The sequence below is a fragment of the Mercenaria mercenaria genome, chromosome 18, assembly GCF_021730395.1.
Source record: "Mercenaria mercenaria strain notata chromosome 18, MADL_Memer_1, whole genome shotgun sequence".
Taxonomy (NCBI): Eukaryota; Metazoa; Mollusca; class Bivalvia; order Venerida; family Veneridae; genus Mercenaria; species Mercenaria mercenaria.
The window spans coordinates 3,666,773-3,685,699 of record NC_069378.1 but is presented as its reverse complement, the minus strand read 5'-3'; the positions used below and the strand labels follow the sequence as shown (position 1 = coordinate 3,685,699).

Below are 18,927 nucleotides of genomic sequence, written 5' to 3'. Positions count from 1 at the left end.
ACAATCTATAAAATAATTGCTGACGCTTTCAAGTTATAAAATCATTGTTGATGCTTACAAGATATAAAATCATTGTTGATGCTTACAGTTATAGAATCATTGTTTATGATTGCACGCTATAAATCATTGCTGAGCTTACAAGTTATAAATCATTTGAGCTTGCCGCTATGATCATTGTTGATGCTTACAGTTATAAATCATGCTGATGCTTACAAGTATAAACATTGATGCTTGACGCTATAAACATTGTTGATGCTTACAGTTATAAAATCATTGCTGATTTTGCACGCTATAATCATGTTGATGCTTACAAGTTATAAAATCATTGTTGATGCTTGCACGCTATAAAATCATTGTTGATGCTTACACGCAATAAAATCATTGCTGATGCTTACAAGTTATAAAATCATTGCTGATGCTTACAAGTTATAAAATCATTGCTGATGCTTACAAGTAATAAAATCATTGCTGATGCTTACAATCTATAAAATCATTGCTGATGCTTACAATCTATAAAATAATTGCTGACGCTTTCAAGTTATAAAATCATTGTTGATGCTTACAAGATATAAAATCATTGTTGATGCTTACAAGTTATAGAATCATTGTTGATGATTGCACGCTATAAAATCATTGCTGATGCTTACAAGTTATAAAATCATTGTTGTTTATGTTTATATGCTATTAAGTCATTCTTTATTTTTACCCAGTATAAAATCAATTAAAGCAGCGAGTTCAGTCAGCCACAGATACACTTGAAATGAAGAGCCGTCTTTCCTATGAAATATCGTTTATACCAATGAATCTAAGGAAATGTCTTGAAGCTTCACAACTTGAAATTCTTCTAATTAGATCTGGGTTTTCTTCAGGATTTCTTCCACAAAAGTTCATAACATTACCAACAAAATTTACGTAACAATCTGTACTACTTATATGAAAACTATCTGTTGCAATATCCCCAACCTTCTGTACACTGTCTGCGCTGTCCGTTAAATAAAGAAATATCACTTTGCAAAGTCTATGTGATTTTACTTTTGTTATAAGTATATTGTCTAGTATTTCATCCGCCATGGAGTCCCGTTTTGTCCCTGTTCGTTCTACACTCACCGATGTAAAGCACAGAAAAATAAGGATTTTATCATGGTCACCTAACACATTTTCTATCCATTTAAAACGATCACCTGTCATATACTCTTGAAAAATCTTACGATCAAAACAACACTGGCTAGGTACACCAGCTGTTTCCATGAATACAGATTTAAGAATTTTGGTCACATCGTTAGTGAAATGATCAAAGGGTATAGGTAAAAACAGGATTCGTTTTTTGTAGAATAGATCTGTTTCCTCCAACAGCGCCATGGTGATGCTTCTGCGCATGGGCAGAACAATAAGACGTTGTTTCTCGTTTTCCGCCTCAGGCATCTTGTCTGAAGAAGTTGATGCAGATCTTTGTCTAGGCGAGGTTTTCTTCGTTTCTTTTACGTCTGTATTGACAACACAAGTTACAGGTCTACTCCCTATTAAACAAGAAGGTATGTTTATGAACTATCTAATTTACCATACAAATGATACGGATAAACGTCATTATTACGTTATTGTCAGGACTATAAGATTCTTTCACTAGTTGTAGGTGCAGATGGGAATATCTGGCTCGAGGGTAACTGTTTAAGCGGTAACGAGGCTTCTAACAGTTACCCAAGAGCCAGATATTCCCATCTGCACCTACAGCCAGTGATTGAATCTTTTTCTTGCATGCCATATTCAAAAAATAATAGTAAAAATAAATTCAAACAAATGATTTTCTTATAGCACTTTTTTCTTACAGTAGCGTACTAACAAAGCGCGGGAACTTTACGTTTGTAAACAGGAAGTACGTCATGACGTTACAAAGTCGAAAACAACGTAATAGTTCCGGTTTTGTTTTATCATCTGCATTGAAACGTTATGTTATTTCCGTAAAATGACGTTTTTTGAATCGAGAAATATGTTATAAGGAACAAAGAGAAACTATCAAGGTATTTTATTTTTATCCCGTTTTACGTAAAACATTATTATTACTACACAAATCTTCTGTACATATAAAGTTCGGTATACGTCATTTACAGTACGAGAGTCACCTTACACCCCGGGGTGTAAGGGTGTAAGATGAAGTTTTCCAGCACCGGTGAAATCACCAGAAATCCCAGTCTGGTATGCAAGAAAGGGTTTTCAAAACCCGAGGAATAGCAGGGACTGGGACATCAAGCGTTTTCGAGGTTTCTTATCCGCGTTGTCCAGAGGGTCGCATGCAATTTATGACATCATAATTATGACGTCACAATGCACGCCTGTAACCCTGTCATTGAAATATCCTTGTTACCTACCTATCACCGCCAGGTAGGCAAGAATGTAAGGAACTTCCATATCTGCCTGTGAACAACAGAGGTATTCCTTCCTGCTTGTTGGGAAAACAGCTGTCAGAAATTTTTTCTTGTCTGTCACGTTCAAAAAGGAATGACAAGTAGATCTAGCTTGTGTATTTCCCGAGTTTATTGCATTATTATATGGCTAGTATTTTAGTTACCTTACTGAAAGTGTTCGCTTTTTAAGACAAAGATTCCCCTAAGGAAGGACAAGTATACATTTATCCCTGGCACATGATCGGACAAATCCCATATACTTTCCTCGCCAGGTAGGCAAGAAAACAACGGTCGCATTTATGTCATTTACATAGATTTTATTGTAACCTAATGAAAAGATCCACTGCTTACTGAAATAAAAGTGTAGCCTACAAGCAAAGCAGTTCAAAATATTTACAAGAAAATTAAAACCAGAAATAGTAGTGCCGTTTATTACCAACTAAAAGTCAATTATCGTGACACACAATTTATTCTCGTAGAAAGACGAACATTTGAACAATTTACATTATTCTTGAACAACCCTCGTACTTGTTAGAATTTTTGAAAAACTAAGATTGTAAGAAAACCTGTTTGTACCTGATGGCTGAGGACTGAAAGTCTTCAATGGATAATTCTTGTCTGCTTTTAAACTGACATGGCGAGCACCTGTGTTATAAAAAGGAAGGGTTGTCTCAAGTAATAGGAGGCAAACATAAGCAACTAATAAAAACGTTTAGCCATAGACAATAACATCGTACACATAGTTCTGCGTACAGTGTTACCAGGCAGGTAATGTATATAGTATAATCATTTACTAGTTTTATAATGAAAGATAAGGACAGGAAGTGTTTATTTTAGTCTCATTTTGCATGAAGACAAATATAAAAATAATTACATTTACAAACAAATTAATCATGCAAACCGTTTTAAAAAGAAATACTAGAGACAAGATGTACGTATATCTATTACTGAATTAAAACTTTTAAATTGATTTAATACAATTTGCAATTAAATATTCTTTCAAATTCTACTTATTAATGCACAGTACTTAGATATTACACATTATGCATTACACATGGCTTCAGCCCATGGAAACAAATATGTAAGTAAGTAAAGTACGTAAATTGTTTTTTAGCGTGACTTGTGCACTGTAATATAAATAATACAATATTATATACAGTAAATAAGGCATCCGGCCTCTTGTGCCTATATGTCACCCATGTTGATATATCATGTCATTTTACGTGGATTTGAATTAAAGAGTATCATGTTTAGATGCAACACATTATTAATCAGAATCATATATACATTACATCTACAGGACATCAAATAAAGTTATGAGTACATTACATCTACAGGACATCAAATAAAGTTATGAGTACATTACATCTACAGGATATCAAATACAGTTATGAGTACATTACATTACATCTACAGGACATCAAATAAAGTTATGAGTACATTACATCTACAGGACATCAAATACAGTTATGAGTACATTACATCTACAGGATATCAAATACAGTTATGAGTTTGTATAAATTGTGTTTCTTCGTTTTACAAATGCTTGCACTAGATATTTGGCTAATAGCTTAACATGGTCATTCACAATAAATGCAAATAACCGTAATAAACGTAGATTCATGAAAGAAAAAACAAATAATGAAACGTGATATGTAAATATGTATCTTGATATCTTATTTTGGGAAGGTTTCAAATCATTCTTGTTGACAAAATGACTTTGTGCATATCACTTTTTTATGTACATATATGAGACTACAATACATAAGTATTGGTCATAAATTCGGACATATTCACTTCAGCACATACCTGCGGAGTGACGTCTGTGTGGCGACTTACTATAATATTTCCTATCGTATAGCCATAGCACCACTGTAAACACAACAACAAAAGGCATGTACATTTAGTTTGAATATTAATTGAATAATATCAAAAATTATATTGTAACTTTTGTAGCAAAATACATACATGGATTTAACATAGACAATTCATTCGTATTTATATTTGAAATCGTGTCTTTGGTATACAAATGTTTTGTTGGGTTTAACGTCGCACCGACACAATTATAGGTCATATGGCTACTTTCCAGCTTTGATGGTGGAGGAAGATCTCAGGAGCCCCTCCGTGCATTATTTCATCACGGGCGGGCACCTGGGTAGACCCACCGACCTTACGTAAGCCAGCTGGATGGCTTCCTCACATGAAGAATTCAACGCCCAGAGTGAGGCTCGAACCCACATCGGTGAGGGGCAAGTGATTTAAAGTCAGCGACCTTAACCACTCGGCCACCGAGGCCCCGTATACAATTTAGCGCAAATAATGCAACATAAAAGTCACGAAAGGAATTAACCTTTAGCCTGCTGGCAGCGAGTTATTCTGCCTTTGCGACCAGTGCAGACCAAGATTAGCCTGCACATCCGTGCAGGCTAATCATGGTCTGCACTTTTCGCTATTCAGTCAGTAATTTTTCAGTGAACACCCCTTTGAATAATAAGTGGTATGGCCCAAATTGAATGATGGACCTGTCCATTTTAGATATTTAGCAGGGTAAGGGTTAAACATGTATCTTAATCTTCTTATACTGACGTAAGCTGTATAAAAGTTGATAATATTGAACCTGTTCAGTCATCACAGTATTACATGTATAAGCCATTTCTTGTAAAAACGAAAATATGCGAAATAGATCAAAATAAAAATACAGTTGTTTTTTTCATATTACTGTTTTCCCGAGTCAACAGACTTGAAGTAATTTGCTCGAATATGACATTTCAAAGGGATATTCCGAATTTTGTTCATGATTTATCAACACTGTTTTACACTGTCAATCAAAAAGAAACAAAAAGATGTCATTTTATTGAATAAACTCTTGCCATGATTGTAGCTATGTGTGAAGTCATGTACATTATACTTATGAATCATCGGTTTTGTCAGAGGCAAGAATAAATAGAAATAAAAAGGTCGTGGAATATAATAATTTATAGTAATTTTCAGATAATATCCCAACCTGACATACAAAGGTCAGATTAGCAAAGTCGTGTAATTTGTATGCGCATGCCTCCAAACTAAGAAATTATGTATCGTTTAAGTTACACATGGCAGGAATAATAAGTGTTAAATATCATTTCTATAATGACGAGAAGATCTGAATTGTTCGTCCTTTTTTGCGTCCATATATCCCTTTAGCGAGGTATTTTAACAAAAAATGATTCAACTGAGTGGTTATGTTGTGGAAAGATGAATCTATTATTATGTGAAGACTTGCTCATCAAACAATATCTTGAAATATACTTATAAGTGTTATATTTAGCAAAAGTGTGGGCAAGGGGAATAATTCTTGCACATCTAATTATGCTAGAAATTAAAGAGCGATGTCCACTTATTATTGGAACAATTACATTTTGCTGCTGATCAAGAAATCGTTTGCTTATAAATACAGAATTGTGAACTAAAGATCCTTTACCAATAACTACGGTGAAAAATGTCGCTGCTATAACAATGACACAAACAAGTCCAAATATCATAAACGTCCCGAATGAGTGTGTGTCGTCAATGCCGTCTGCAAGCGTCGTTTCAGAAGATTTACCTGAAATAAGTGTGAACGTAATATCTGATCAGTGTTACATTACATGACATAAAATCAAATCAGACTAGTTAAGTTTATTTACATGACATATACAAAAAATAAGTGTATGCAGTTCCATTCATACATAATGTTTATTTGTTTTGTTTTCACTAGGTTAAGAGTCAAACCGACACAATTATAGTCCATGTTGCGACTTTTTTCAGCTTTTGATGGTGGAGGAATAACCTAGGTGCACCTCTAGGGATTTATTTCAAGCTTGGATGGGCACCTGTACACAACCACCGATCTTCCTTCATCCAGCTGGATAACTTTCTAACATGATGAATTCAAAACCTCTAGCGGTTTCGAACGCACATCGATGAGGACAGGTGATTCGAAGTCAGCGATCTTAACCAGTCCGTCAAGCCTTACTCAAGGAGGTTCCTTGAGTTGTACGAAAAGTCTTTAAAGATGAAGTTTGGATGGTAATTGTATCAACTATCAAGTAAAAGTAAAAACACAGGAAGCACTGTAAGCTACTAAACAGCTAACAAACAAAGAAACTGCAATTTAAACACATGCTTGGCAAATTAATCCAGGTAAATATTCAATTTGGCTCACCGTAAGGACAGGAAATTGTGACCATCTGGTACTTTAGGCAATACTTTCCCTGAATACTGTACAATATCTGTAAATATATGCTACATAATATAAAAAGTAACCACTACCTTATTACCTGAACGCATCTGAAAGGTGTTGACTGCTTTGACAAACACTGCATTTTTCAAGTCAAATCATAATATATCCAGATATTCAGTAAGTATAGGGTCTATTTACTGTTGAAAACTATAATGAGTACAAAATAGATCTTTATCATAAAAATTATGTAAACAGCTTCACAGCGTCATTATGACTCCGACATACCTGTTGTTATGACATACTTAAAGCCAGGACCAACTTCTTATATGAATAATTGTATAGAAAATGTTAATGGGATTTATTTGGACATGTTGAGCGATGTTTTATATGTGCCTTTAACTGGATTATTTGTCTCTTATTATGCTGACATCCCTTGTCCAGTTCAGGGCATATATATTTTTATTTGGTCACACTTAACATGTTTAAATGTTTTCCTTTTTGTATACAATGCATATTATTTTATTATATCTAATGCGTATCATAACAGAAATGTAAATTGTTTTAATGTATGTGTGTAAATCTTTTATTAGAGTTTATATAGTCCAGTTCTCTTCTGGTCTGACCAGAGGTGATATTCGATCTTTTAAAATGTTTTTTATATGCGCACTAGTGCTCCAATTTACAGTTATCAGTCTCTTATTATATGTTAATTTTATGGCAGTTCTTAATAATTGGATTAGCAATGGCTATATAACTTTTATCTTGTAAATGTGCAATTTTGTTTCAATTTTTGTAATGATCTCATGCTAAATACACCTTTACATTTAGGATGCTGGCAGGGTCTGTATCAAGGCACCTCATCTGATAATGTTTTAATACTATACATTTTCGGTTGCCAGTTGGGTGCCTGATATGGTTCTGGTCATCATCATGAATGTAATAGATAATAATAATATATATAATTCTGTGATATATATAGACTTTTAATTTTTTTTTTTTTTTATTACTGTCTCATATAGTTCAGTATTGAACAGCCATTAACATGTAATATAATATGTGCCATAGTTGTATAATGTCATGTTAACATGTATATTGGATGAGACAATAAACTAAATAAACTACCTGTCTCATTTTCTGCAAGATTATTTAGAAGAGGTGAGGAAAACAAATTACGTATAAGTATATTGATAAGAAATATAAAGCTAATTAACAGGTAAATATTTTCCCGGTCTATTATGTAGGTCAGCTTCATTTTAAACGTTTTTGTAAGTATCTATATGTTCAGGTTCAAATCGCAAGCTGCAAGTGAAGTCATTCTTTCTGAATCCTCTATTTACATGACTGTTTTACTGTGCGTGCTAAAACATCCATATTATTGAAATGTCTAGATCTAATGAGTTTTAAGCCACATGACCGAAACTAAAGAACATTGTCAACAACTTAAGTTACCTTAATTACACAAAACATGTCTGTATCATGATGACGTAGTTTGTTTATATGACGATAAAATCCAGTCGGGAGTCGGTTTCCTACTGACAAAGCATTGTTATATAAGACATAATAATACTTCATTGCCCGGTGCGAATACTGAGAAAATAGTGTTGATCGAGCCTATGACGCTGAGGCCATTATGCACTTCTTTGGGTAATAATTCCGTAATCGAACCGGGTCTTCGAGTATGAATCTCTAAAAGACTTACTTTGATATATCCTACCCCGGAGAAACTGCAGTTTAGCTGATATTCCAGTCGACCATCAAACTAGAAATAAAATTTTGAAATTTTCATCATCATGCATTTTGTTTTAATTCAAATCGTTAATAAGCAAGTCTACTATAACATTTTCACATGTTTATATACCTGTAAGTAACGTGTCCTCTAAATTAGTTATCGAACTAAATGAAATATTCTATATTATAGTTGTATTTGATTAATTATTATTTTTTATTATTATTATTTACCAGATTTTTATAGCGCTCTTTTCATCTACAAAATAAACGTTCAAAAGCGCTGACACTGAACGACCATCTATCAAAAACAAGTATAATATCTAATATTTAACGGGAAGGGCATTTTGGGTATAGCGTCATTTTTCAACCTCATTTATGTAACAAGTGGCAGTTAAGCTAACCAGTGTTCCTAGATTCTGTAGCAGACAGTATTAACCTATTTTTCGCAAGTAACTGCCGACTTCTCTACAGGAATCAGACATGACCGAATAACTGGCATAAGACACAATGTTTTTATAAAATGGTCATACGCCTTGCCTGGGGATCGAACGAACGACCCTGCAATCCGTAGACCTGCGCTCTCTCGTTATTGAGTTACGTGGGCTGCATTTAAAAGGAATTTATGTGCATTTATTTGTGAACGCCAAGAAGAAGAAGAAGAAAGGAATTTATACAATCATACTTTGTCGCAGAGAACTCTATATGAAATAGTATTCAAACGGTAATTACCATGCTATTTTCATAGTAGTATTACGGTACAACTTGTTTATTATTAATGAAGTTTAGAAAAGTGCTTCGAATGTCGCAATAAAAACCACGAAAGAGAAACTCTGATGCGTTGTAATACCACTGATGATTTTAAACACAATCCGATCAAAGTCCCCAAGAGTTTATTAGTAAGAATTAAGTTCGGTGACGGTGAGTGTTTTGCACGCACATGTAAAACTGGTGGGAAATTAAGAATTAACGTATAATCCTCAAAATTCTTGACACTGTCACGAAAAATTTATTACAGAAAACGCGAACTTTGGAAAAAATCTAGAAAGCCGCAAAAAAGAAATGATGGATGTCAATTTTCACAAATCACATTCTTCCCACCTGTTCAGTATTCAGTAAAATTAAGTTATTTCTGTTTATTGAACGAACCTTTCAATGTCGCTGCCTCTAGAGGCATTGCTTAACAAAATTAATACCTGCGTATGAACCCTTGACAGTATAGTGACATAAATATGATGTTGGTTTATTCATTCCGTTTGTGATTTTGTCGTAACACTGATTCCCCATTTCTGTGTTGGACTTTAGCTTTTCATTTACATGTAAAATAAATCAATTTCCATGATCTATCAGAATTACCATCAACTGTCATATAAATGTAGTTCATCTTTATTCTAAGAGATTTCAATACTCTTGGCATACATAGTGCCTTTGCTTTATATTTGAAATTATACAGATATTTAACAAAAAGTGTGTTTGTCCATATTTGTTTAATTTCGTATTTCATAGGTGTTATTCGTTGTGCATGCATGCATGCATGCTGCTGATGATATTGCTGCTTACTGTTGCTGCTGTTGTTGTTGTTGGTGATGATGATGACGGTGGAGGCGGTGATGTCGTTAATTGATAATAATGACAATAATGGCCAAAGGCAACGGGTAAGTAAACATCATTCCAGTAAACCCCCTGAAGAATGTAATTCATATGTCAACCCTTATTTTGGGTCACGCGTACTAGTATTTTAAAGATTTTTGAAAAATGAAGTCCAACATGGAAAGACAATTTATAAATAAATTAATAATATAACAGAAAAATCTACATACCTGTTTAAAGATCTTTATACCGTTCTTGCACGATGAATTATCGATGGCATTAAAAGACAAATGCTCTATAGTCGTTGATTTGTCATATGTGATAGAAGAATCCGTATCCTGACAGTAAATCTGTGAACCTATGTTCATAGGGGTGGTTTCACAAATATCCTTACAACTGTTTACAGGATCTATAAAATAATGATGATTTATCATATTATAGACACCATAATATATATGATATCTGGAGCTGTTTATAACGTTCCACACAATACAAATTAGGTATGTTAACGTTCCCGATTTCTAAGGGGTCTGAATCACTTTCTCGTCACCACTGAAGGTTCGAAACCTCGCTTGGACTGAAGAATTTTTGCATGTTAGATAGCCACGGACGGTCGGAGGATCTACCCATGCCTGAAATAATGCCTTCAGGGTAACTGGAGTCTTTCTCGACCATCAAAAGCTGGAAAGTCGCCATATGACCTATAATTGTGTCGCTTTGACGTTAAAGCGGCAAGCCTCCAGATCGTTCGACAACAAAAAAAGTATTAGTTTTAGATATCTTGAAATAAATGCTATATTTCTTAAGAAGGCTTTAAAACTTAATTACTGACAAACTTTATGTTACGGAAACACATGAGAATTTGCTGTTTTACTAATTTTTACGATGAAAATCGAAATTACTCCAGGTAAACTGACTCGATTATAAATATCTATATTTTGAAGTCATTATTCACTACTTCAGCTATAGCGCTATTGGTTACGACGAGTGGAAAATGTCTTTCATTGCCGCGGCGGTTCAGGGTTCGATTCCCGACGCGGTCATCTATTTTTCTTGATTTGGAATTTTTAAAATAGTTTAGAAACAAAAAATCATATTCTACTGTTCATAATATGACCAAAACTTCAATTTGAAAGAAAGATTATTTTTTAGCCAAATCTGGAGGCATGCTGCTTTAAACCCAATAAAAGGTTAAAACATCTATGTGTGCAACAGTTTCAAATTCATTGACTTTCCATACGTTGAAAGGTTAAAAAAATACATTTTTAACAGAACAAAAGAAAATTTTACTTTATAATATGCTTCATGTCTATGATTTTTTTTCATTACATTTTAGCATATAGTTTCTTCTCACTTGCAATAACAAAACTTCGTATGACCTAAGGCACTTGTGTCAAGACTGCCGTAAAATATTCCATGAACTGACGTCTTTATCGGTAAAATCCATGATCTAATGATTGGTCTTTTGCTGATGAAATCCACTGGAAACCAGCAGTCCTGAAGATTTACAACCAAGTTATATTCTCTGCTTATAGTTATAAACCGTTGTCAAATATTGAAGGCATTATTCTGATAAAGATAGAAGAAATCAAAAATAGCAAGTCTTCCATTCCACTGTCAACTTTATTTTCAACATTAAGCATATTTTAGGTGCTAGTAAATGAATCTACAATTGACAGAAGTCTTTAAATGAATAATTAACGGATTACAAGGTAGGTTTAATAATCTTACTGTTTATATTGTAAGAGAAGACAGTATTCTACATGCAACCGTTAAAAGCAAATTTAACAAGGCAGTCTGAAAGACAGCTATATCCCCCGCCACTGTTACGGATAGTGGAAGGCTCAAAACTTTGACCATGAGTTGTAACCTTTATAATGAGCCGACATTGCTGACTCATGAGGTCTGCACATCGTCATATGAGCGCAAAAACTGGATAACTGACATTTTTTTCAAAAATCACTTTTTTGCATATTTTAGTCTAAAATGATGTCATACATATGCCCACCATTTATTTTTTCAAGTTTTTATTAAAAAAAAACCTTTTTTCAGAAGTTTGCAAAAACCTGCTATCTGCAAACTAAGTTTTAATAAGAGCAAAAACAGGATAAGTACACTTGGTTTGTTTTTGTACTCTAAAAATATCATATAAATGCATAAATTTTAAATGCAAAAACAAGCTAAGTGCACTTAACTTGTTTTTGAATCAATAATTTGTTTAAAAACCATAATATAACAGATAGGCATACAAAATAGTAAATTTGCATTTTATTATGATTTTAACATTAAGTGAGTTTGAACACCAATCTGTACTGCTTACTGATCTTAATTTGTTTTTTAGCTCAAAATATTTTTGTTATACTTATGTTATTCAAAGCTAACAAACGCGATAAAGACGTAATTCTGTATATTGAGTAATTTGCCTAAGTACAAATAAAATAGCTAAATGCAGGTCTCTATGATTAAAGCATAGTAATAAACTTCTCTGAGCAAAAATGATGAAAAAAAATGGTTTTTAGTTTTCATATACATTAATTCTATAATTGATACCTAAAAGATAAATGAGCCCCAAAGGGACAAAGCCAGCCAAAACCTTTAAAATTATGTGATGTACCCCTTTGGTTCAAGCTCCAAAGGGAGCAAATATTTTTTTCCTTATTTTCTTTTTTTTCTTGTAAGTTTTTACTTCTTTCAAGACTTACGAGGGGTGTTCAATAAATACCCGGAAAAGTGCTCTCATTTCTTTATTTCTGGTCTCATTTTGGTAACATTTGAAAATACGAAGGATATGAACAAACTGAATGCAAATACCTAAATTACAGATTTCAGAACATGCACAATATTTATTTGTCGTCTCCTAGGCAACGCCATCACCTCAAAAGCGGCCCAAAGTCATTATGATGCTGTCATATCACACTCAGTTAATCAATACAACTCGTGATTACCATTGATACAATGTTTATCACCATTAAATGCATTTTTACACCTTCCTAAGAATAAATAAATACTATTCATATGATGTTCCTGTCGTATTGAAGAAACTGGACACTGAACTGATGCCCTATCAAGGAGCTCTTTAATTTATTAAATGTGAGCGTTATTTTTCATGTCTGTAACACAAGTCGTCAGCAATATTCTCCTGACCACTTTTAAACGTCACGTCCCACTAATAAAATTTTGTTTTCTTCAGGGCATTGTCCGTTAAACCTTTTTCAGCATAGCATTTGTCTCTTTCCTTGATTTTCGATTCAGAACACAAAATGTTATCTCACATCTCCGTTCAACACTGATTTTCAAGCGACGACCAACTCAATATGCCTGCCAAATATTTTAATGATGTCACATTTATAATTTGACGTTATTGGCGTAACGCTTACTTTCCATACCAATATTCACCCAATTTAAGAAAAGGTAGCTTGAAAAATAGGTAAGTGGCAAGTAATGTTTAAGCGCATGTAAAATAGAAAAAGAGACAAAATTGGGCCGGATGACGTCACATGTCGTTGCCATGGAGACTCGCATTTACTTATTATTTATCCAAAGACAATCTAATTTTAACATATCAACTCAGTATTCCCTAGTCTACATTTTGTAGCATTTTCATTTATTTTTGATGATACATGAAGAATTGAGAGCACTTTTCCGGGTATATATTGAACGCCCCTCGTATTATTGATTAAAGGTACAAATTAATATTTATTGTACTCTGAAATAGAAAGGGTAGAGTTAGACATCTTTAAAAATACTGAGTTAAATGCGGTATAAGTTCTTTAGATTACATATTGTGGAAGAAAATTTATAGGTAGATTTTACTTCTGCCCCAAGGTTATTTTTGAATGTAGTGAGCAAAATTCAAAACACCCACAGGATTCAACCTTAATTTTTTAATGTTGGAGTTAGAATTCTGTCTCATTAATTCTGTTTACTTAAGGCACCCTAGAAAAAAAGATATATTGACAGTTTTATTTTGTGTTTTATAATTCTTTGTTTCTTTTCTATTATCAAAAATAATTCTCTGCGAACATTTTGGATAGTGGCCATCACTTTGAAATTTGACTCTACTTGAGGAAAAATCATGAATTATATATATAAGTTGTTTAAAAATTGCAACACAGTGCGAAACACGGTCAACTTTAAGAATATACCAAGCATATGCCATTCTTTCAACATTACTATTAGGGGTCCAATACTTTAACGTCTTGAGTTCTGTTTTGTTCGACAGTGAGATGTTTTCAGCTATGGCCAGTTCTTGATGACAGTCAGTTAAGATTATTTTTCAACATATTTCCAGTGACAACAAATGACAAAATGTCGTAGTTCATAATTTACAGTTCTAAAGCTAATGAAATTTTACACAAAGTTTATAATCAATTCATCACAGTCTGTGATGAATTTTGTGTATTGTAAGAGTTGAAATAGATATACTATTATTAACATTATTTAGTCTGTGTGTTCGAGGGCTATTCTTAACAAAAGCTGTCCTTGCCAAAGCTCGACTATTCGAATTGTGGAATATTACCATAAATGTTAAAATATCTATAGAGTTTCAATCCAGTATCTGCCTTAGTTTATTTGAATGCAAAACTGTAACCAGGATATTCTCTATGTCCAAAAGGGGCCATAATTTGGCAAAAATGCATGTGAGAGTTATGCTTTCACCTAGATTTATTAGGCTGAAGCCACAAGTGAGGCTTCAATTCAATTTCTACATTAGTTTTGGAGATAGGAACTTGCATGCAAAATTTTAACCAGGTTTTTCTAAGTCCAAAAAGGGGCATAGTTTGGTCAAAATGCATCTCAGGTTTATGGGTCTTGATGCTATTACCTAGTTTAATAACCCTGAAGACACATGTGAAGTTTCAAATCAATATAGGCATTAGTTTTGGAGAAAGTTACTTGTACCCAAACTTTATAACAGTAAACAGGATTTATTTTCAAAGTCCAAAAGTGGGCATAATTAGCAAGATGCATGTCAGAGTTATTATGGGAGTTGATACTGTGGAGATGATATTTTGACGTACAAAAATAAAAAAAGAAATGCCTTAAAATAAAAGCTATATGTACTTGCATTAGGCATATTACATCTTATATTACATTTTATTTTGAGAAACTGTTGTATTATTTCTGTATAGGGTGGGGGCTGCGTGGGGAGCAGCTGTAAAATTTTGCAATTTCAACACTGATTATGGTTGTTGATAACTTTTGTTTGTTATGTATTGTCATCAAAACTTGCAAAAAAATGTATTTTATGTAGAAATCTTTATTGGGTACAAGATGTTTGTTGGAAGTACTGCAGATAGTTCTGATATAAACAGCCAATTGCTTAATTCTAGTGAGCTTTTAGGAGACAATCATCAGTATGGTCTTATACATAAGAAAATATACCGGTATATATAATACTCAAGAAATTGTACTCCCCCCCCCACCCACACACACACACATGACTCCCTGCACATATGCATAAGTTTGCAGTATATGGTACTGTTCATATACTGAAATTATTGGTACAACATATTGCATTCACAATTAAACTACATAGAATCAATCTCATCTTTAGCAGTGTCCAATGTTTAAATGAAATAATGCCAAGAAAAGTGTTATGCTATGAAATTATATACTAATTATACTAACCTTCTTATGTAATTATAAAATATTAAATCTAATGAGTTTCGAAACAAAGAATATGGCTTTCGGAGTAATAAATATATATATATTTTTTAAATCTGACTTGGAGCATTGCAGTTGCCATTGTACTTGCGACACCTCTATTAAGCGATTTTTTTTTATTAAACGACTGGTCAAAATCTCCACAGAACGTTTTCAGTACATAAATACATATTATTAAATACATACCATTAACCAGCATTTTTATTAAGCATCTATCAACCACATTACTGTAGTCCTGACAGGTAAAATAAAACATTTGCATGTTGATTATGAATTATTTAGGAAATGACAATTACCATCATTTTATTTAACAATTTTTTTGTTGGAGAGTGTATTGTGCTATACTTTAAATTATTGGAGGAATAAAATTATCTATCTATATTATGTTGCAAAGTGGTCCAGCACATCAGTGGATTGGGTTTTGTGACTTATTTTTGTGTCCTAAAGCGCTGAGTCATATTATATTCTATGGAGTAGTCATATTAGTATGTTTTTTATACCCTCTAGGACACACAAATAAGTCACATAACTCAATCCACTCATGTGCCGGACCCCTTTGTTATGTTGCATTGGACTGTTAATTAAGATTATTGAGATTAGTAAGTAATCAATTTCAGTCACTGGCTTGCACTAGGTTTCTACTTTTTAAAGTCATTAACATAAATAATTATAATAATTACTGGTAACACCAATTGTAGCTGAATGTAGTAAAGTTAAACATATCCCGCTATACAACATAGTATCTTTAATCATGCAGATCCTCTCTAAACATACGAGTCATGAGTGTGAGTCAACTTTGAAATCTATTCTTCTTGTTATCTTAGCATATACAAAGCTTTATTTTGAATTTGGTTGTGCAAATATGCATTAGGAAGTGCACATAGCTACTTTTTGCACACACAAAAATGATGCAAAAGCCAGTTATGAGCATTTAACCTGTTTTTGCACAAAACAATTTCGGAACGAAATCAAGCTATATGCATATTTAACAAAAAACTCTTTTAAAGTAATGATTTTATAAAAAATACATCTAAGGTATAATTTCATGAATTTTCAACTGTTGGAAAATTATACACATATAAAAGGAGCTCAAATTAAAGTAGGAGTTATTAGTTTTTTGGCTCTCCTGAAAAATTATGAAAATGTCAGTTATCCAGTTTTTGCGCTCACATGACGACATCGTCTTGATGAGGTGATCATTTGATCCAGGTTTCATTAAAATCTTTCAAGGGGTTTAAGTTATATGGAGCGGACACAATTGTTACGGGCAGACGGACGGACGGAGACCATTCCTAAAACCCCACTACTCGTGGCGGGGGATTAAAAAGTCATGCTAGTAATACCATTGCAGATGCATAGTGTGACTGTTGAATATGCATACGATAACAGACTGTATCCATAATTTCCTCTTTTCTACTGTTTTCCATTTTCAAACAAATCATCACGTCACAGTCTGAAAATAAAAGAGATCTTAATCTTAGAATTATGTCTTCCACGTGTGTTCCTTAATGACTTCATACACAAAGGAATTACAATAATTATCAATCATTATTGCGTGCGAATAATGAATCTGAAACGTGTGTCTCTTACACGCCCTCACGTCATTTCAGAAAAAAAGATAATTAACTGTAGATATTGAAAACAGAAAACAAAATCTTAATCTTGCTGGACTGTCAGAAAAGATTCGCTTTAAATGTTAGTTTGTTTAAGTTATTGAGACGATGGTCAAATTTACAAGTTACACAAAGATAGCTTTATGACTGAAATATGGCTGTTTACTCAAAAACCTTTGTTTCAGGTAGTATAATTACATATTTCATATACTATATATGGGTGGGGTTAGAATTTTAAAGTTGGACATTGCGCTCACTGCTACAAGTAGACACCGTCGTTTAAATGACTGAAAACGTTGGAAAACAGACGTTAAACACTAACAAACATGACATGACAACAGGTTTCAGATGGAGGGCCATATCAAACCCCGAAGCTAAACGGCAACTATATACTGCGTTTGGCCGACAGGTCAAATCCTATATATTCACACTGTGTCTGACTGGTATGCCAGATCATGCAACTATAACTTGTTGTATCTCAGTGGCATGTCAAATCTTGCAACCAACGTTTCTGGTAAGGATGTAAAATCATGCAGCTATGACTGTTTCTGACTGGCATATCAAATCATGCAACCGTATCGTATGTCTGATTGAAAGCCACAAATTCTATCTGATTTGCATATCAAATCTTGCAACAATACCTTTTGTCCGATTTGCATATACATGTAAATTTATGCAGCCACACCTTGTGTCTGCCTGACATATCAAATCATGAAAACATACCTTATGTTTGCTTCGCATAAAACTTTTTGATTTTTACCTTGTGTTTGGTTGATTGTCCAGCTGAGTTTGAGAAATCTACTGTTGGGACAAAGGTCCATCTTTAAGCGACTGTATTCTGACATAGGCTCCAGAACACCTAATGCTGAAAACAAACACGTACCTTTTGTGTGAGCTGGATGTAAATATGATAGGGTTATTATAATTGTAGCTCTTTCTGGGATGCTGTATTCGGCTCGAGTGGATTTTGCCAGAATGGATCTCACGAAGCGCGCAAGCGCCGAGTGTGATCCAACCTTGCAAACGCCACATAATACGGAAATAATGGTACATGTTAATGTATATACGTGCAAACGGGCTGAACATATACATGTCACAGGATGAGAAAAATGTGCAGCCAGACCGGGAATCGAACCCGGGGCCTCGGAATACCGTTCTGATGCTCAACAGACTGAGCTACCCGGCCGCCTACACATTTTCTCCGCCGTTTTAATATTCAAATCCTATAACGCGACATAAATATATACATAAACACAAGTGAGTGCAATAATAAAAACAGAAGTTACAAGACAGAACCACACACGAGGAAAGAATACAGAAAGACATGGCCTTGGAACAACTAAAACAAAGCAGTTACAAGGGAGTTTAAACAAACACACGTTAGCCACTCTCGCAAAAAATGCCTCTAGAACATCGAAGTAAATCAAGTAGCATAGAGTCATAACTTGTGCTCACTGTTTCGCTAACTTTTATTTTCTTTGACTCTAAAATCATGCTATATGATAAATACCGTATATTCCATAACTAACAACCTCCCATTATATACGCTCCTCTCATGTTTTAAAAACAACATTTTAGGGTTAATTAGGTCATAAGTGAATACCAGTACTATGGAAGTGCTACACCTGTTATAATACATTTTTAGGACGTTGGATTTAAAGTCTACTATTTACTTTAAAAATTGTAAATAGTAATTTTGATGGTCTACTTTTGCAAAATGTAACGGCCCTTA

At 33.7% G+C, this 18,927-nt stretch overlaps 1 protein-coding gene across 5 annotated transcripts in view; it reads right to left on the bottom strand.

Annotated features, from left to right (window-relative positions):
• Positions 1-304: 304 nt before the first annotated feature.
• The window catches only part of LOC123538576 (uncharacterized), a 77,032-nt gene continuing 58,409 nt past the window's right edge, over positions 305-18,927 (bottom strand). For all 5 annotated transcript variants that reach the window (XM_045322778.2, XM_053530253.1, XM_053530252.1 and 2 more), the window contains 10 exons: positions 17,956-18,060; positions 16,926-17,035; positions 11,295-11,412; positions 10,146-10,324; positions 8,300-8,359; positions 6,583-6,649; positions 5,860-5,982; positions 4,209-4,271; positions 2,976-3,044; positions 305-1,517 (listed from right to left, as the gene is read on the bottom strand). In XM_045322778.2, coding sequence (XP_045178713.2) covers positions 778-1,517; positions 2,976-3,044; positions 4,209-4,271; positions 5,860-5,982; positions 6,583-6,649; positions 8,300-8,359; positions 10,146-10,324; positions 11,295-11,412; positions 16,926-17,035; positions 17,956-18,060 — 1,634 coding nt within the window. In that variant the 3' untranslated portion in view covers positions 305-777. The remainder of the gene's footprint in view (positions 1,518-2,975; positions 3,045-4,208; positions 4,272-5,859; positions 5,983-6,582; positions 6,650-8,299; positions 8,360-10,145; positions 10,325-11,294; positions 11,413-16,925; positions 17,036-17,955; positions 18,061-18,927) is intronic.